The sequence below is a fragment of the Cygnus olor genome, chromosome 1, assembly GCF_009769625.2.
Source record: "Cygnus olor isolate bCygOlo1 chromosome 1, bCygOlo1.pri.v2, whole genome shotgun sequence".
Classification (NCBI taxonomy): Eukaryota; Metazoa; Chordata; class Aves; order Anseriformes; family Anatidae; genus Cygnus; species Cygnus olor.
The window spans coordinates 78630516-78651418 of NC_049169.1; the positions used below are offsets into that span (position 1 = coordinate 78630516).

A 20903-nucleotide genomic window follows, 5' to 3' on the forward strand; every position below is an offset into this window, starting at 1 on the left:
GGATCTGAATATAAGGAGAGAAGGTGTGAAGGGAGAGACACGTGGATAGAAATAAGAGGTAAAGTAGAGAAAAGACAAAGGCAATTAGGTATCCAGAACTGTAACTGAAGAAGTTCAGCAGGGCATCCTGGTAAATATTTCTAAGATAGATTGTGAAGGCACAAAAAAGGAGAACAGTCATATTGAAAGTAGGAGCAATAAGTATCAAAGGAAAGGTTAAGAAGTTAGAGGTAAACAGTGAAAAAGGCAGCCAGAGGTAGAGGTTAGGGTATCAAGCAAGATCCAGGATGATAAAGAGAAGAAAAATAAAGTAAAATTCATCTTCTGGGGGCAAAAACTACCTGATGTGCACAGAAAAATGTGAAGCCAGCTAGAAGATGGTAATTAGCTTCTCCAGAGATCTAGGGACGCTCAGGCAAGAACAAGTGTGACCAGCTCTTGTCAGTGGTGAATAATGTCTTATCACTGCTTTGCAAAGATACTGCTGGGGAAGGTGCTGCTTTTGCTGGAGAAGAGTGGGAGAGGGGGAAGTGAAAAGATGATGCAGCCTGTGCTGGAGAAATGTCAGAGTGAGCTACGTGCAAGGATCAACTGTTGGAGCTGCTGGCAACTTTGCCTGCTGTCCTCAGTTGACCTTGACCTACATGGAAATCTGTTGAAGACAGAAGAGATCAGAGAGAGAGAGTATGACAACTTCAAGTATTGATGAAGTTGCTATTTTAGCTTTATTTCACTTTTTTCCATCTTTAATAAATTAAGGAGCTGGTTACAAGCTGAGGAAAAGTATGAAATGTGTAAGGAATGTATGAAATGAATGTATGAAATGAAAAGTATCAAATGTGTTCAATCAGTCATATGACTTCTCTATAACTATTACACTTCACCTGCACAAGCCATTCTGCTGTAGTAATTCCTTGAGGTATCTGTATTTGCAGAAGGGCAAGATCAGTCAAATAATATTTTAGGTTAGTTAGGTAGTCTCTCAGCCTAAACAAAATCCACACTGACTTCCTTCCTCAAGGAAGAAAACAATACGATTCCCAAAAGCAAGAATAAGGAAAGCAAACAAACAAAGAAGCCCCAAGCCATACTGTGAGAATGAAAGTTAATGCTCTTCTAGTTCGATTTTCCATCACACTCAGGGAACATTTGATAAACAGCTGGTCACACTTGTTTGGTCTTGTGCTCAGTACAGACTCTTCTGAGAAACAGAAGAGGGAAGATAAAGCATCTTAACCAGTAATCAGTGTGGATCGTTTGTGCTGGAGAGAGCTGAGAGATTTCACAGCATTGTGGGAAGTGTGTGGCACCTCGCAAGCCCATTCCAGAGGATAGCAGCCACCCTTGCAAATGACAGCCTCAGGCTTCTTCAGTGTTTCATGGTATATGATCTTATAGGGTCCATGGCCTAGCTCTGTTCCTGCAAGGTAGATCTACCCCTTATTGAACATTAAAAATAAAAATAAAGCTTGGTTTCCCACTCCCTAATTATATGCAAATTAATGTGAATAAGAACACCAAGTTAAACAACTTAGCACGAATAACAGATAATTAGTTTACAAATGTCAAGACAATAGTTTGCTATGGATTTTATAGAAGTTATAAAAGAAAAATACAATGATTCAGAGGAATTTTTAAAATCCAACAAAGACACTAAGTCCTTGAGCTGTTTTTCACTGCGGTGGCATTCTCAGCAGCTGTATCACTACCCAATAGATTACAGTATCACAAATCAAGAGACAGATTTCTTCCAGTAGTTTATGGAGCTGTATCGATTTACAGTAACTGAAATGCTAATCTAGTTGTCTTATGGTTTTTTAAATACATTAACGATTCATAATAAGACCTGTCAAGTTAATGTAATATGACAAATGAATATCACAGTACCACGCATGCCTAAATGCTACTTTCATTGTTCATGACATATGATGCTTACAGTTCAGACAGACACATAAAAATCCATGATGCCATCATTAAAATGTTGATGTTTACAACAGGAATGTTAGCGGTGTAATTGGTCACAGGAAACGCAGCCAGTACTACACAGGTAATGTTTGTTAGCCGCAAACGCTAAATGGCAACATTTCGCGGTTAAGACAAACAAAAAGAATATTAAAGAGGTTCCTACCTAGGTTCTGTATCCACAACAACAGCAGTTATATTACCACACAAATGCTCAAAAGCCAGAAGATTCTCTCCTTAAGCAAGGCTGTGTTGGTACTTGGTAGAAGAATCATTAACTTCTAACACAAACTATGGTTTAGGCAGTTTTAATCTTGTCTCCTCCCAGTTCTGCCCTCTGTTAAAGGTCCCAAAATACGTGTTTATCTACAGTGGTCAAAAATTAATTTTGTGAAACATCTGATTTCCTCAGCTTATTTAGTTTATAAATTCAAATAGTTCACACCTTCCTGGCATTTAAAAATTGGATGTCCCAACTTCAGAAGTGTTCCTGCTTTAGCTATCCTACTGATAGCTAAAATGTATTTGGATAAAAAGTTTTATTTTCCTAGTCTATGGCTGATGTCTGTTTCATCTAAGCTATGCTAGAGCCAGCCAAGGACTTGCAGGAAGAGAAAATACCACACATTTGGTGTATTGAACAAACTGGGTGTTCAAAAATCACTCATGCTTTGAAGAATGTTTAGGTTTATACCTCGGCATTATTAACAACACAGGCAAACCCAACCTGAAAGTGTGTTGGGGCTGTGTGTACTTTGGATCATCCCTTTACCTGCTTACAGCTCTAATTCAAGGAAACCTGAGCTGGGTTCCCGAGAAGTATTTTATTTGATTGCGCTGTTATTGTGGATTATGCTTGATTCCTAAGACTACCCGTAGTTAAAAAAAAAAATAAATGTCAGTTTTAAAGTATGTGAACAATGACTGCTGTCTGCCTAGATGTTACACCAAAATGTGCCATTCCTTGCAGTTTGTGCACCTTCCCTGCCACCACAGTCACCCAGGCCATTCTTTAACCTGCTATGAACGATTACAGACTACTTAATAACCCTGACCTTTGGATAATCTTAATTAAGTTTGGTCTTCAGTACTGTTATCAGAGATATCTTGCACTGCTCATGGCTTTTATTTCTGACATTTAACCAGGCAGTTCCCTAGAACAAGCTACATAATTATCAAGAAAATGGTAGTCACACCAAGGTCATATGGCATGACAATTCACATGCAGGCATTAATAAAATCATAAAATAAGAATGCAGTTGGAATCGTAGGTCACAAATCCAGCCTGCAATCTCAAACCATGTTTGGTGAAAAGGCCACACTCTGCCTTGAAAACAACAAGAATTGTATTCCTCCCAATCCATCCCCTTCTAAGGCTACTGCAAAACATTGCTTCCCTGATGCACAGGAAACTTCTTTTGGTTTTCAGTGTACTGGGTCTGGCTGGGATGGAGTTAACTTTCCCTGCAGCAGCCCATACAGTGCTGTGCTCTGCACTTGTAGCTAGAAAAGCATTGGTATCACACCAGTTTTGTCTATCACTGAGCAGTGCTGGCACAACACCAAGACTCTCTCCAAACCCCCCCCAAAGCCAGTAGGCTGGGGGTAGGGAGGGGACATCACCAGGGCAGCTGACTTAAACCGATCAAAGGGATATCCCATGACATATGGTGTCACACTCAGCAATAAAAGGTGGGGAATAGGAAAGAGAAGGGAGGCTTTCCTTATGAAGATATCTGTCCTCCCAGACAACCACTACATGTATCGAGGCCTTGCTTCCCAAGACATGGCCAAACATGTAGAGAACATGGCCGAACAAGTAGAAAACTTTTTTTTCCTTCCCTCTGTGCTTCCACATGGCCTTTGCTTGTTGTCCCCCCTACCACACACACCCCTTTCTGTTTCCTTTAATTAAATTATCCTTATCTCAACCCGTGAGCCTTTTTTTTTTTCTTTTTTTTTTTTCCATCATACTTCCTTCTCCCCCATCTCTTCTTTTCAGGAGGGGATGTGAGAAAGCGGTTGTGGTGGAGTTTTTCTGCCCTGCAGGGTAAAACTACCATACCCATTCTATGAGTATTCACGATCAAATTATATATTGGTTTTGCACTGGCTGGGTCCATTAGGATTAAAAGCTCTTCTGCTCAATCCAATACTTAGCACTCAACATTTATCATAAATGAAGACAAATCAATTTTTCAACCTGTTTTACTAGGTAAACAAGCTAATCAAGTTCAATCACTTCCTGAAAAATAGACTTTCTTGTTTCTGCAAGCACATTCTTGGAGTCCTTGGCTACAGTGCTTTCCAACCGGATCCGTATTTCATCAATGACCATGGCTAAAAATGTAAACAATATTCCAGGTGTAATCTCACCAGTGCCACATTTTGAAATATTAACTATTCCTTATCTCTAGCCTTGTCTGATATATTCTAAGATTACATATAACATTTTCAGAAAAGCACATTTTTCAGGGTCACTCCTAGTCATCTATGATTAATGGATGCACTCAGGGTCTTCTAAAAAATTTCCAGCTAGGGAGTTTCTACCTTGGAGCAGAAACTCCCGTCACTGGCCACTAACTGTGACACTTTCTATCTGACACTGTATTCCACTCCTATTTTGCCATTCTCAGGTTCATCCTTCTTTTTTTCCCTTTATGATATCCAAATTCTCTGTATAACTTTGCCATCTAACTTTGTGCCTTTATTGTCATTTTAAAAAGTAAAACTGGAATGTCACACATAATATACTTAGAAATCTAATAACTGTAATGAAAACTGAAGAGACAGACTTGTGCCTAGCTGAGAAACCTAAAATAGATGGGTCTTAACTGCTGGCCTCATGAAAGTTTGGGATGCCTTCCAAAAAAAAAGTAATCTTAGAGAAAAGTCTTAGAATCGGAACATAATTTAGGTTGGAAAGAACCTCTGGAGCTCACCTGGTCCAAGCCTCTGTGCAAAAAGCAGGAATAACTTCAAAGTTTGGTAAAGTTGCTCAGGTCTTGCCAAGTCAAGTTTTGGTTGGAGGTTCCACAGCATCCCTTGGCACTTGGTCCAGTGTCTGTCTGACCGCTCCCACAGTGAATAACATGTATATATGCATTTGTATGTATATGTATATATAATTGGAATCTCCTTTGCTACAACTTGCGTCTTGCCTCTCATTCTTTTGTGAGGGAAGAGTCTGGTGTTGTCTTCTCTCCAAGTACCCATTATGTAGCTAGTGAAAGCAATCAGGTGCATCATCCACTCACCTTGATTCCGTTTATCAATGTCTTTCTTGTTCTGGAGAGCTCCAAATCAAGCACAATACTCCAAATGTAGCATAACAAGTGTTGCACACAGGGAAAGAATCACTTTTCTAGACCTTCTGATCTTTTATAACCATAGCCAATATGTGGTTAGTCTTGTAGGCTCAAAGGTGCAATGGTGCCTCATGTTTAACTCACTGTTTGTCCACCAGGACCCAAAGGTCCTTTTCTGCAAAGCTGTTTTCTGTCTAGCTGACTCACCTGGTATATTCTCTTGCATAGATTTATTGTATCCCAGATGCAGGGCTTTGCATTTGCCTTTGTTATACTTCATGAGTTTGCATCAGCCTGTTCCTCCATCCTTTTCAAAGCCCCTCAGCAATTCTGCTCTCCAGCATATGAACTGCTCCTTTCCTCAGTTTGGTATCATACATGAACTTTCTGAGAACACTTCCAGGCCCACTGTCCAAACCTTTAGTGAATACGTTAACCAGTATCACCTTCAGTATTGACCTCTAAGGAACATCACTACCAGCTGGCCACAAGCTGGGTTTTGAACTGTTGATCACAACTTCAGGTCTTCCAGTTTTCTATACAACTTATATTTTGCTTTTCCAGCCCACGTCTCACCAGTGTGGTTACCAGTATACTAAGGGAGGCTGTGTCAAAGGTTTTGCTAAAGTCACAGTAAACAACAAGTGCTATTCAGCCCTTGCCCACCAGACCAGACATCCCATTGCAGAAGGAAACTGGCTTGGCCAGGCCTTGATTTGCCCTTGATAAATGTATTCTGGCTGTTCAAAATCACCACTCCACTGTGTGCCTATTAATGGCTTCAAGGATAACTTGCTCCGTATTCTTCTGTAAACCTCTCTTGGTATTTTATGGATTCCTTTTAACTGTAGCTTTCTATGTAGAATTATTTTTAGTTTTCCACAACTAAGTGAGCAATAATGTGGTCAAGGGAATCTTCATTCATTACTGCAAATAAAAAACATAGTGTTATATTATGATTGTATCCATCAGATTTAGGTCTGAATTCAAACAAACAAGCAAAAAAAACCAACAACACACGCTCAATTCACTAAAAGAGTCACACATAACCTCACAGTCATCTGATCATGTACTTAGAATTAACTACATGCAAAAGGTCAAAATTCATTACTCTTCTGCAGGAGTCCTACAACAGATGTGGGCCTCTACTACTCTTCTCAGAGATGGTGTTCCTCCACTTCCAGCAGGTTTCTTATTGAATCATTTAGGTTGAAAAAGACTCTTAAGATCAACAAGTCCAACCATCAACCTAACATTACCTAGTCTACCACTAAGCCATGCCCCTAAGCACCACATTCACACATCTCTTAAATACCTCCAGAGATAGCTACTGCACCACATCCCTAGGCAGCCTGTTCAATGCCTGACAACCCTTTCCTTGAAGAAATTCTTCCTGATATCCAATCTAAACCTCTCCTGGCACAACATGAAGCCATTTCCTCGTGTCCTGGCTCTTCTCACCTGAGAAAAGAGACTGACACTGACCTTGCTACAACCTCCTTTCAGGTAGTTGATGAGGTGTCCCCTCAGCCTCCTTTCCTCTAGGCTAAACAACCCCAGTTTCCTCAGCCACTCCTCATGTGTCTTGTTTTCTAGTCCCTTTACCAGATTCATTGCTCTTCTCTGAACACATTTGAACAACTCAGTATCCTTGTAATGAGGGGCCTAAAACTGAACACAGTACTTGCAGTGTGATCTTACCAGTGCCGAGTACAGAGGGACAATCACTTCCCTAGTCCTGCTAGTCACACTATATCTCATACAAGCCAGGATGCCATTGGCCTTCCTGGCTCATATTCATCTTGCTTTCAAACAGCACCCTCAGGTCCTTTTCTGCCAGGCTACTTTCCAGCCACTCTTTCCCGAACCTGTGTCGCTGTGTCGGGTTGTTGTGACTCAAGTGTAGAACTCAGCATTTAGCCTTGCTGAAGGCTATGCAATTGGATGCGGTCCATTGATACAGCCTATCCAGATTCCTCTGCAGAGCCTTCCTACCTTCAAGAAGATCAACATACGTTCCCAACTTGGTGTCATCTGCAAACTTTCTCAGTGTGCACTTGATCCCCTTATCAAAATAGTTGATAAAAATATTTTCAAAAAAATGGCCCCAGTACTAAGCACTTGTGACCTGCTGCCAACCAGATTTAACTCCATTCACGGTTACATTTATAACATGATTGACATTTTCTATTCACAAGGCATTTTGGTCCTGGTCTAATGCTGTTTATTACAGGACCTATGGTTACTGATGTACTGCATATGGCATATAAACACAAATGGCTGTGTCCTCATCTTTTTTCAAAACAGTGTCACAAGCCCTGTTATTATGCTCTGACTATGTCAGTATAAGTATTCTCTAGTGTTCTCTATTGTCTTATATTTTTCAGCGAAGCCTTCCATTCCCAAGGTTTCATTGTCAGTTTACCTTCAGACCTACCCAAGATTTGTTTTGCCTTTTGGTCCTAAAAATACAAAAAGGCACTGAGCTAAATGCATTCTGTAATTTTGAAGTAGAAGACCCGACAGAAAAAGTGTCACTTTCTTTTTTGTATAGCAAAAGTGGAAACAATATTACTTTATTAGTTTCTTCATTCTAACATACATAGAAATTTCTCCTTTTTTTTTTCTTTTTTTTTTTTTTCCTACTCCTCTGTATGACACTAGTTCATAGGTTTTCAGGAATTAAAATACAAAATTAAATTAAAAACATATTAAATAATTAAAACTAAATAATTAACTAATTTAACAATTTAATCAAAGAATTAATATATTAATTAATTGAAATAATATATTATCCTGAGTTGGAAGGGACCCACAAGGATCATTGAGTCCAACTCCTGGGTCTGAACAGGACCACCCCAAAATCAGACCATGTGTCCGAAAGTGTTGTCCAAATGCTTCCTGAACTCTAACAGGTTCAGTGCCATGACCACTTCCGTGTGGAGCCTGTCCCAGTGCCCAACCACCCTCTGGGTGCAGAACCTTTCTCTAACACCCAGCCTGACCCTCCCCTATACCAGCTCCATGCCATTCCCTCGGGTCCTGTCGCTGTCCCCAGAGAGCAGAGCTCGGCGCCTACCCCTCAGCTCCCCTTGTGAGGGAGCTGCAGGCCTCCATGAGGCCTCCCCCTCATCCTCCTGTGCTATGGGCTGAACAAACCAAGGGACCTCAGCCACTCCTCATACTTCCTGCCCTCTAGACCCTTCACCAACTTTGGTGAAGGTAAAACTCTCTAAAAAAACTCTCTAATAAAATTCTAATAGTTCTATGTCCTTCTCATACTGTGGTGCCTCAGTACTCAAGGTGAGGCTCCATCAGCCCCGAGCAGAGTAGGACAATCACTTCCCTCAACCAGCTAGAAATGCTGTGCTCCAGGATACTGTTGGCCCTTTTGACTGCCAGGGCACACCGTTGATTCATATTCAATTTGTTGTTGACCAGAACCCCGGATCCCTTTCTGTGGGGCTGCTCTCCAGCCTCTCATCCCCCAGTCTGTATGTGTAGCTGGGGTTGCCCCTACCAAGGTGCAGAATCAGCCACTTGCTCTTGTTCAACTTCATATTGTTGGTGACTGCCTAGCTCTCTAACTTGTCAAGACCTCAAAAATTCACCAAATTTTCACCGCCTATTCCTTCTTTTTATTTATTCAATAAAAAGGGGGAGGAGGATTCAGCTCCTAATGAATCTCACAGGTTCTCCAATGAAGCCAGAAGACACAAACATTTTTTGTTATCTTTAACCTTTTTGGTTTGTGTTTGTATCCTTTTGTTTTAGACCTGGACAGGATGGGTCGATGGGCAGAGACCAATGGGATAAGGTTCACCATGGCTAAGTGCCGGGTCCTGCACTTTGGCCACAACAACTCCATGCAGCGATACAGGCTTGGGGCAGAGTGGCTCAAAAGCTGTTCAGAGGAAAAGGACCTGGGGATGCTGATTGGTGCTTGCCTGAACATGAGCCAGCAGTGTGCCCAGGTGGCCAAGAAGGCCAATGGCATCCTGGCTTCTATCAGGAATGGCGTAGCCAGAAGGACCAGGGAGGTGATCGTCCCCTTGTATTCTGCTCTGATGAGGCCCCACCTTGAGTACTGTATTCAGTTTTGGGCCCCTCAGTACAAAAAAGACATCAAAACCCTGGAACATGTCCAGAGAAGGACTATGAAGCTGGTGAAGGGCCTGGAACACAAGTCCTGTGAGGAGCGGCTGAGAGAACTGGGGTTGTTTACTCTGGAGAAGAGGAGGCTCAGGGGAGACCCTATTGCTCTCCAACAACCTCAAAGGAAGGTGTGGGGAGCTGGGGGTCATTCTCTTCTCACAGGTAACTAGCAAAAGGACTAGAGGGAATGGCCTCACATTGTGCCAGGGGAGGTTTAGGTTAGAAATTAGGAGACATTTCTTCTCAGAAAGAGCAGTCAGGCATTGGAACGGGTTGCCCACGGAAGTGGTGAAGTCACCGTCCCTAGGAGTGTTCAAGGAAAGGTTGGATGTGGTGCTTACGGACATGGTTTAGTGGGTGACATTGGTGATGGGGGGATGGTTGGACCAAATGACCTTGAAGGTCTTTTCCAACCTTAATGATTCTATGATTCCTCCACCACCACCGCCACCTCCTCCACCTCCTCTTCCTCCTCCACAACCACCACCACCACCTCCTCCTTCTCCTCCTCCACCACCGCCGCCGCCTCCTCCTCTGCTGCTGCCACCACCACCGCCACCAGCTGAAGTGCCATCTGCCATCTCCCCTCTCCAACACTCTGCCTCCCACTGTTCCCCTTCAGCCCTTATATAGGGAGGAGAAGACACACCCACTATTTATGACAAGCCAGTTGCAAAAGAGCTAACAATCGCTAGCCAGACAGTCAGGGGACAGGTAATGCATCACAGAGGGCCATGAAGACCCTAGGAGCAGCCAACTGCTGCCTTACAGGCCCACGGTGCCATGGTCCTGCTGGGAGACAAATGGCAATAGAACTATGAGGGGTGGGCAGAGCTCATGACCAGACCCTCCCAGAGAAGCCACCTTTGCACACCTGGTCCCTGGCAACTGCTCCTTACATCTCTGGGCTCAAGATCATTGCTACCACCATGCCCTAGCCAGAGGCAGGCCGAGCAAGGTGACCAGAAAGCTTCTGCCACAAGTGAAGCCACAGAAATCCTCAAATCTCTCCGCTGCCCCTCAGGGCATTGGCTCAGTGCAGCTTCAGTCTTGGAGTCCAGCATTTGTACCTGAGGCAGGGGCAGGTAGGAGCATCCTGTGTGAGGGACCTGAGACCCCAACGAGGCTGTTGGGGCATGAATTGCCAATTCCTTTTCACTTAAGACGAGCATGTAAAACTCATGTTTTAAAAAGAATGGTGACAAACATGGGAAGCTGAGGAATTTCAGCACTCAAGTCTAAAGCCACAATTCTCCTTCTGTCACCAGCATGGCACACCTGTGTCTGTTGTGTTCTCACATCTGCAGTTGACCAGCAGATACCCTCCTTTCAGTGTGTACAGGGAGCTTTATAAAGACCTGAAGACATAACATTGCACTCAGAAGTCCTCTTTGTCACAAAAAAAAAATAGTCTGGGAGATTGCAAGAACCTGTTTATACATTTCAGAAGCCAGTGCTTAAATCAGGGTAGGAAAGCACCTCCTCCAACACCACCTCCTTCGCTACCACCTCCTCCTCACCAGGAACACCTCCACCACGTCCTCCATCACCAACTCCTCCTACACAATTGCCTCCTCCAGAACAACCACCTACTCCACCACCTCATCCAGCACCTCCTCCAAGACCTCCTCCACCACATCCTCCACCTCTTCCACCACCACCTCCTCCTCCTCCACCTCAGTACAAGAAGGACATCGAGGCCCTGGAGTGTGTCCAGAGAAGGACTATGAAGCTGGTGAAGGGCCTGGAACACAAGTCCTGTGAGGAGCGGCTGAGAGAACTGGGGTTGTTTACTCTGGAGAAGAGGAGGCTCAGGGGAGACCCTATTGCTCTCCAACGACCTCAAAGGAAGGTGTGGGGAGCTGGGGGTCATTCTCTTCTCACAGGTAACTAGCAAAAGGACTAGAGGGAATGGCCTCACATTGTGCCAGGGGAGGTTTAGGTTAGAAATTAGGAGACATTTCTTCTCAGAAAGAGCAGTCAGGCATTGGAACGGGTTGCCCACGGAAGTGGTGAAGTCACCGTCCCTAGGAGTGTTCAAGGAAAGGTTGGATGTGGTGCTTACGGACATGGTTTAGTGGGTGACATTGGTGATGGGGGGATGGTTGGACCAAATGACCTTGAAGGTCTTTTCCAACCTTAATGATTCTATGACTCTGAAATCCAAGTGACAACACACAGTAGTCACATTCAAATACATTTTAACCCACAGACCTGATCGCAGATGTATAAGCAACACCACCCATTAGCACCCATTAGCACCCATTAGCTACATTAGCACTCATGGTTTAGATAAGGAATCAGCTGAGGCACTTAGTACTACCCATTAATGGGTAAATGTCAGTGTTGCTTCTCTGGGACTGGCTTTCCAGAACTACAGCTCTATTGATATATGCTACAAATCTCACACATAGAAAAGGCACAGATTGGTACACTAAAAAGAATATTAACATCTACAAAGTGTTTGTGGTTCCTTCCTCCAGGCTCTGGGGTGTGAGGTTCATTTCCCTGTGATACCTGGCATATGCTGGATAGTGCCAGAGCCACTGGTATATAAATGTCTGACGCTTGTTGACCAATGCAGCTAGACCTTAGACTGTTTCCCAGCCAGGCATGTAAAAAAGTCACATTTTCTTACCTCCCAGGGAAGGTGTGAATATAACTCATCTAAGATTGTGAAGTATTTTACCTTCCACACAATAAATATTCCACTGGTCCATATTCCAGGAGCAGACTGGAATGGAACAAGAACAAGGACTGAAAAAGAAAAGAAAACAAAACAACAAAAAACAACCCTAATGTATCCAGTGCAAAGGGTTCATTGTCTGCGAAATCAAAAATTAACTCTGTCATCCTCAGCTACTTCAGACACCTACAACATCATTTAGATAGTATTACTAGCCACATCTGTCCATAACAGTGTCAGCTAAACTATGGATGTGAAAGCTGAACCCAGGCATAAGACAGATTCGATCAAGATTGTAGGTAGCAGCATTATCACTGTGTGGGACACTTTATATTTCAAACAGCTTGGGATGATACTGATCATAAAATTATACAATTTTCATTCCACCTTATGGTAAGGATCAAGTGTTCCTATTCCTCTGTGTGAGGTACAAATTCTGTGTTCAACACATGAGTTTGTTTAACAGATTTAACGGGCTAATATCACAAGGTGGATAGAGGTTTCTCAGCTAGTGTGTCTTTTGTAGCAACAGATCCAAAATTTGCCTTCCAATACAGACAAGTGCACAGCAGTGGGCAGAAGGAAACCTGCCATCAACAGCACTAATGCAAATGAAAAAAGGGAAACTGGTTTGAAGACCAGTATCCTTCCGACTGTGAGACCTAGACAGCCACAGCTGATGGCCAAATCCCTGTGATGAATCGCATACCGAGAACCATGGCAAATCACCATAGCCTGGTACACTTGACACTACAAATTATTTTTAAAAATGCAGAGTAATCTGCACAGAAATTCCAATTCCACAGACATCGTCTGGAATAAACAAATGTATTAATGAATAAATAGAAAGTTTGATTCAACATTTTACAGAATAATGACACTGAAAACTCATGTGTATTAAATTAATAAATGCATGTTAACTTATACAATCATTTGCAATATGTAGTGTAGTCTCGTTAACAACAACAAAAAAGTATTTGGTGTAAAGGTTACTCTTAATCTTATATTTCTCAATGGTCACCAAACAATGAGAATGAATCCTTACTTTAGGGAAGAAAACCCTTAAAACGTATGCTTACCAGATAGGATTAACATCACTTACTTAATTCAAATTTGCTCATTTGGTGATTTAAATTACGATTAAAATGTTACTGTAAATTATTTTAGTATGAATTAAACTACTATAATTATTCACAGCAAACTATCCTGCTGTCATTCTCCAGCCCTTTATTGCTGTTATTCTGATGATGGTGATCTCTGTAACTGTTATGTTTCAAAGCTTTTAATAACGCCTTCCTGGCCATGTTCCCAGCTTTTCCTCACCAGGTGAACGACTGGCTTCATTTCCATTTCCTTCAGCCATGCCACTGCAAGCACACTTCTGAGCAACAAAACATTCCCGAGCAACTGTAGATCCTCTTCCTTTTTGATACTGGCTTCCTTTGTGCCTCCACCTCTTGTAATGTTGATGTTGTCCTTAGCATCTGCTTTTACATTGGCATGTAAATATGCATGTAACCTCCCCCCGTACTGTATTTCTAGAGCTGCTTACTGGCAGTTGGATCACAGGTTCTAATTTCCCTGTGTGTGACTATTTTCCAGGGAGACATCCCAAGAACCAGATCTCCAATGTGTGAAGGACACACTGAACACAATTGCTACCACATTTTACCACTTCCCCATTAAACTATATTTTTTCAGAATTTTAAGCTGTGTTCCCTCGCAGCCACTGTGAAAAGTCTTTAGCAATACTTTCTCCTCCTACAGCTGACTTTAACTGGCACTGTGCAGGTTCATAACTCACTGATCCTTTTTCCATCTCGTGCACATTTTCATGTTCACACACCTTAATTTCTCCCTTCCAGTCGCTAATTAGAAGACGATTACCTCAATGAGACAAAACTTGAGTATTGGGTCTGCATAACAATTACTAAAAAGAGCTGTTTAAAAGTGACTGGGAATAAACCAGAAAACAATTCAACAAGAATGGTAGGGACAACAGAACTATATTCCCACTGTATCACGACAGAAGGAAAAACTCTGGTAAGCTTGTTTAAGGGCACAAAAGCACAGAAAAGTCTTTGGTTTCTTCTCCTTTGAGTAGCAGTGGAATATACCAGCATTTAATGCAAATAATTTATCAGTCATAGTAATTTTTTTCGTGAATATTCATGTAGGTATTTGAGCATACAGAGGCAAGCATCAGTTCAGGTTCTGCAAACTTTTGCATCCAGAGCCGAAAACAGGCATGTCTTCTCATTTTGGTTCACTCAATAGTTCCAGATGATGTGCCTCAACTGCACGAAACACTCATGAAAATCCAAGCTTCCTCCTTACCTATTGTGATTATTTTATATTTCTGCTCACTTCCCATGTGCTCTGAGTCTCCTTTAATCAAAACAGCCCCCATTCCTCATCTATGAATAGTATAGGAACATGTCAGGAACATCTGGGAATAAAGAAATATGCGGGAAGAAACAGATAGATACAAAGACATGCTGGGGAATATTAGGTGAGAGCAAAACGAAAAACTGAAAATCTGGCAGTGGAAGGAAATCCACAAAGGCTTTATTAAGGTTTAGTACAAAGATAGGTGAGTAACAAAAAGAATAAGTATGCAGAAGGCAAGAAGCTGCTGAGTGCAGTTACAGGAGCTGGCAATTGCACGGCACGGGCAGGAGAGGACTGCCAACTCAAGGCCGGCTCGATACTGCCCATGTAACCGCGCTGCTTTTTGCTTTTCACTTCCCCCGCCTTACGATCCCAAAGCTGCGCCCAGCCGGCGAGACTCCGCTCCCGGCCCGCTTTCAGCGGGGAGGCCGCCGGGGAACGCCCCGCTGCGGACGGAGGGAGGGAAGAAGGCAGGGAAGGAGGGGCTGCCGCCGCCGTGCGGGCCGGGCCGGGCCGGGCCAGGCAGCGGCCCCCGGGGCCCTCCCGCAGCCGGAGCCGCGGTGAGGAGGGCGGCAGGGCCCCTCTGGGTGCGGCCCGGCCCAGGGCGGCGAGGCCGGGCAGCCGCCTGCCGGGAGCCGCAGGAAGTGGCGGCGGGGCGGGCGGGGATGCGGGCGGGCCCCGGGCGGGGGGAGGAGGGGACGGCGGGCGGCCGGGGACCGGGCTCAGCTTCCCGGCGGCGGCTGGGCCCCGGCTGCCCGCTCCCCTCCTCGCCCCGCATGGCCCCGACCCCGCTGCTGCCCCCTCCATGCCAGCCCTCGGGACGGAGGTGGGCACGCCTGCACCGACCCCGCTGCGGCCCGGCACCGGGAGAAGCCCCCGGCTCTGGGGGACGGATGGAATTGGGAAGGTGGATGGGGAAGAGGGGACGCGGGAGGGGGTTAAAGGTGTGGGCTGGGCAGTGCAGGGGGGCAGCTGTGTGTCTGATGTCTGCTTCTGGCCCAGCAGGTGATGGGAGCATGAGTGAGAATGAGGAGAACCTCCACCAGGATGGTCCGGAGGCAGCCGAACCCTGTGGGGCCATTTCAGACTTTTTCATGAGGGAAGTTTCTCCTGCAGGCTGCCACCAGGAGATAGCCTGTCCGAGGCCAGACCTCCTTTCTGCAGAGACGAGGCCGGAGAAGAGTCCTCGCTGGGGCTTCCGAAAGCGGAAGGAGACCGTGGTGCACCAGAGAGCATTCATGGGAGAGAAACCATACATCTGCATCGAGTGCGGGCAGAGCTTCAACCGCAGCTCAGACCTGATCCGCCACCAGAGGATCCACACTGGGGAGAAGCCATATGTGTGTGCTGACTGCGGGAAGAGCTTCAGCCGCCGCTCACACCTCATCCAGCACCAGCGCGTACACACAGGTGAGCGGCCGTACCAATGCAAGGACTGCGGGAAGAGCTTCAGCCAGAGCACCCACCTGGTGCAGCACCAGCGCAACCACACTGGCGAGAGGCCTTACGTGTGTGCCAAGTGTGGGAAGAACTTCTACCAGAACTCAGGCCTGCTCCGCCACGCCAACTTTCACACAGGAGAAAAACCCTACAAGTGCTCCCAGTGTGGGAAGCGCTTCAGCGACAGCTCCAACCTCATTGCCCACCAGCGGCTCCACACGGGTGAGAAGCCCTACAAGTGTACTGACTGCAACAAGTGCTTCAGTGAGAGCTCTAAGCTGGTCATCCACCGTCGTGTCCACACGGGTGAGAAGCCTTACTTGTGTCCTGACTGTGGGAAGAGTTTCAGCCAGCGTTCGCACCTTGTCCAGCACCGTCGCACCCACACTGGGGAGAAGCCCTACAAGTGTGCTGAGTGTGGGACCTGCTTTAGTGACAATTCTACCCTCATCCGGCACCGTCGTACCCACACTGGGGAAAAACCTTTTAAGTGCTCCCACTGCGGGAAGAGCTTTAGTCGCAACTCCTACTTAGTGTCCCACCAGCGGGTGCATGTGTGGTAGGCAGCATCACTTGGTGTGGTCTGTGGATGATCTCAGATGCAACTCATAATCCAGGCCTGTCCAAACGTGCCTAAGGGACAAGGGGGAAGACAAGGGCCTCATGTGACTATATGAAGGCCTCTGAATTGTAGGCAGCTGGCCGGAATAATGCTTTTGGCCTGGGTTGCCCTTTTCAGTCACCTCCTTCTCCCAAAGCACCTCAGGCATGGACAGAGATTGAGCAGTGGTTGTGGTGGGTGGTTCTCCATCCCAAAGCCCTGCCATCCTCCTTCCCCAGTGCTGGAGTTGGATTCCACCCATCATACAGCCAAAGTGCAAATGTGTTCTCCCACCTCCCAGTAAGAACTGTCTGAGAACCTGCAGAGAGGATGTGCAATGTCAGGTCATGTGAGGAAAAGCTGCTTGATCGTGCAATGTATGCATATGTGGTCATATCAAGGGAAACAAGGTGGGAGATAAGGTCCTTGAATGTCTTCTTAAGGAGCTTTGTTCCACACACAGCTGAAATGTTTGTGACCTGTATAGAATGTGTAGACATACCCGGAGAAGGAAGGCATGCCTGTGAACGTTTACTGCAAACGCTGTTGGGATGGTAGGGACATGTCTTATTCTGGAATCTCAAAACCATGATGTAACTGATGTAGAAAACTATCAGACCCAGAAGCTTTAAAAAAAATCAGTATCGTACTTGCTGCTGCTAAGACTTTGGTACACAACTTGACAGGTGTATGGAGGTCACCTGTGAGTTTGTACCGATACCCTTTTTGTTCTGCAGAATTCAGATTCACATGTTCAGTTCAAGTGGGCTGGTGTAAGCTGTGCTGTAAAATGGGACAGAACAAGAAAATGAGAATGACCTGATTCCCTTCAGGTATTTCTCATGTCCCATTTTGACCAGTGTGTGTGCATATAAATAACATCTATATGTATATATTCATATATATATGAACTAGCTTTTATATCAAGTATCTTCACATATGAGCATTCGCATATGTACACACATTGGCAGTGGTCAAAATGGCCAACTGTATGACACTACGCCATATCAGTACTTCTCAAAACACTGAACATACTGTATTTACTAGCATTTCTCAATAAGAAGTGGTAAGAAATAGGTTTTGTACCAAAACATCTGAATTTTCATATCAGGACATTCAGTTTTACACTGATTACTTTGTGTGTTTGTGTAAAAGATATGCACTAGTGTTCTTTTATTTATATAAAAATGTGTGGCCCTTATGGTTGCAAAGAATGACTTATAAATGTCATTCAGAATAGTGCTCACCCCCTCATTTTACAGAGGTACATATCAGTGGCAGTTGTAGGATGTACCCCAGTGATGGTTCTAACTACAAGGAATTGCAGTGCGACACTTTACATTGTTTATTTTTAGACTGTCTTACTGATACTGCTAGAGCTTAGAAAAGATTTCTGGTTTTGTCATATACCTTACTAGTCCTGCAGCTGGCTCTGTGTCTTCGCTATATCTCTGGAAAAAGGAATGCAGACTGAAGCCAGTGAGAAGACTGGGGCTATGGTGGGGAAGAGATGAAGGAAATGAAGATGCTAAGGAGATCCATAGATCTGAGCAACTGTTGGTCAGGGATGCTTGTGAATGGCTTGCTCTCCAGAACTTGCTGCTCTGCAAAGTAGCACAAGGTTCACAGGGATCCTTTGAAAACCCCAAGCCACTTCCTTACACTCAGCTGCTGATAAAATGATGTTTTGATACAGTTTAAAAGAAAGAAACTGTAGGAAGAGCATGAAATCGTTTGCAGCTCGTAGAGTAAAAAGGCACCTTTATGTCTTTTGTGTGCAGCTGCTCAGGGAAGTAGGAGGAGCTTTCTGAAATGGAGTGGGCTTTGTTTACACAGGAACCAAAGCCTGCATTTGCAAATGCACTTTTTTTTTTTTTTTTTATGAAGTGCTTCAAACCAATGACTTGCTGATTTTTGTTCTGCTTTTGGAAAGTGACTTCTGGAAAGTGAAAAGTGACTAATGGTCATTTAGTTGGTTCCAGAAGTTTCAAGATTTTTATTTGCTAGCAGATTTTCAGAAGGGATACTACAGTTCTCAGTTGGTAGGCTCATTTTAAACTGGATTCAAAGGTCATGCTGCGGTCTAGTTGTAGAACTGATCAATTTGTATGGACTTGTCTCATTCCAGTTCAATTTTTGTAAAAGAAATCTACAGCCCTACAAATATCTGTCTGGCTGAGAAATCCTCTTTGACAGGGAATGGCATCCTGCGAATGCGACTTTTCTTTTGGGAATCTGAATGGAATCACTGTAGCAGATCAATGAAATCAAACCTGCGTCTGCACATAGCTGAGCTCAACTCAAAAGGAAACCCTTTCATCAAGGTTGTGGTTTGAGAAGCCAACTGCCCCTCGAATATGCCTTCGCAGCAGTCCTTACAGCATTTCTTTTCCCTCTACACACTTTGTGAAGTGCTGTGTGTACCTAACAGTGTTCTATAAATTAAAAGGATTGATATACATTTATTTATGAGATCATTATTAACTTACTTAAAACTGTCTGCCAAATCAAAGTGACCTTAGGGTTCCCAGCACATAGCTGGTGCGGTAGTCTTAGTGGCTAGGACTGGATTGCTCACCAGTATAAGCACATTTCTGGAGTTCTGTTCCACAGCCACTGTTAGTTTTCCCTGTTCAGTGTCACTTGGCAGAAATAATTCACTTTCTCCCACTGGTCTGCCCTTTACTGTTTGTGAACCTCTAGTTTGAGAGGAGAATCTGAGCAGCACCCTTTCTTTGCTGTTGCAAAAGTTAGAGAGTATCTTCCTCTTCCAGGAATTTAATTGCTTTCTGGGCAGCACAAACACACAGACCAAATTCAGAGGACAGAGGTATGGCATGTGCAAAAGGTCAAGAACCAGGAGGTTTACTTTCACAGCAGCTAGCTCACTGGCTTCTCTAACAGGTGTCTCCTCCCTCAGGATCGTAATTGGAGTCTACTGGAAAAAAAAGAAAAAGGTAATTAGCTACTATAATTTCAGCAGACCATCCCTAGCACACTCCATCCCAGATCCACAGTCACCAGCTGGTGCCCAGGTCCTGCTGCCAGTTGAGGGAGCTCTGTAGAATACTGTAAATTCCTGTTGTGCTGTTGGTGCTTAGATACTACGGTGATATTATGGCACTTTAGAAATACCTAAGATAAACAAATGGATGAATGATGTCTCTGAAATAAAAATTTTCACCCTGGTTTTCTTTGTTATTCTATTTTTTTTCTTTCTTTCTCCCCAGAGTGACCTCCCAACCATCACAGTTTCTTGGCCCCTGGCAGGACCAGATTTAGAAATACATGTGTCATTCTTCACAGAGGGATGACTATTACATAGCAGAGCTTCCGTGTAATGCAAATAAGAATCTAGAGGTGAGGGGTGTTCTTGGAATTGGTCTTCATTTTCATCAGATCTGCATGGATCTGAAAAGCCAGAGAGTGGCACATACTGCTTACCATCCTATACAAGAGAAAGTGGCAGAACCTCATTCTGGAGTAACATACCAACCTGCTGTTAGATGAACCTGGTTCTATCAGAGCTGGCCATAGCTCTAAGGAGATTACCTCCCTAGTTCTGTCACCTGAGTTGTATGGGATCCAGTTTTCCTATTCCTTGCAAACAACGTATATGTAATGGTGACTGAAATACAACTTCTTATATCTTCCACTTTGCTAATTTTTTTTATGACAGGGAAAAACATATCTTTTGATTTTGAACAGGATGTGTGTTTTGTGTGTTTAATAAACGTTTAAAAGTATTTAATGTGTAATCTCTAAAACAAATTTTAGATGTATTGAACAAACAAAACTGCATGTACACCAAGCCCTGTTCTTTGTGGTCCTTTTTCCCCTTTGCCTCAGCAACACTGGTCTGAATACAACCAGAGACAGTAGCAGGAGCTCCCATCTCTGAAAAAATGTAAACAGAGGATATTTTAGGACGTAGAGCAGAACAGAGGCCAAAAGAGGCTTTGCTGCTTATGGCTCCCTAAGTTCTGAAGGGCCTTTAGCCTTTCTAAGCCAAACCTAAACTTCATATATCTCATAAGTCAGCTGGGCCACCTCTCAACCATCCCCTCCCTTTTCTCATTCAAGTGCTTGCTGGCTTTGTTCACAGAAAATGCAGTGTTACCAAGAGTATTTACTCTCCGTAACACTGCTCTGCAGTCTCAATAGACCTTGGCAGCTGGTTGCTCTTCTCACAGACCTGATCTGTTTGGGATGCTTATTCACATGACAGGCAGGAGAGCCTAGGAACAAAGCAGACTTTTTACGGGAAGCTAAATTTTCCCCTTTCTTCCTGAGGCTAGCTATGGAGGAATCAGAAATATGGGGATAAGTTCAAAAGGAATGGTTTATGTGAAATATTTCC

At 44.1% G+C, this 20903-nt stretch overlaps 1 protein-coding gene across 3 annotated transcripts; it reads left to right on the top strand.

Annotated features, from left to right (window-relative positions):
• Window positions 1-14843: 14843 nt before the first annotated feature.
• On the top strand, window positions 14844-19709 carry LOC121074168 (zinc finger protein 239-like). 3 transcript variants are annotated; one of them, XM_040565901.1, is made up of 2 exons: window positions 14844-15062; window positions 15508-19709. In XM_040565901.1, exon 2 carries the CDS (start codon window positions 15519-15521, stop codon window positions 16503-16505), a length of 987 nt encoding a protein of 328 aa, XP_040421835.1. In that variant the 5' UTR covers window positions 14844-15062; window positions 15508-15518; the 3' UTR covers window positions 16506-19709. The 3 variants fall into 3 exon arrangements, with proteins under 3 accessions (XP_040421835.1, XP_040421824.1, XP_040421827.1); XM_040565890.1 differs by lacking the exon at window positions 14844-15062 and adding an exon at window positions 15202-15409; XM_040565893.1 differs by lacking the exon at window positions 14844-15062 and adding an exon at window positions 15231-15409 and having other exon boundaries at window positions 15505-19709.
• The last annotated feature ends 1194 nt before the right edge of the window (window positions 19710-20903 follow it).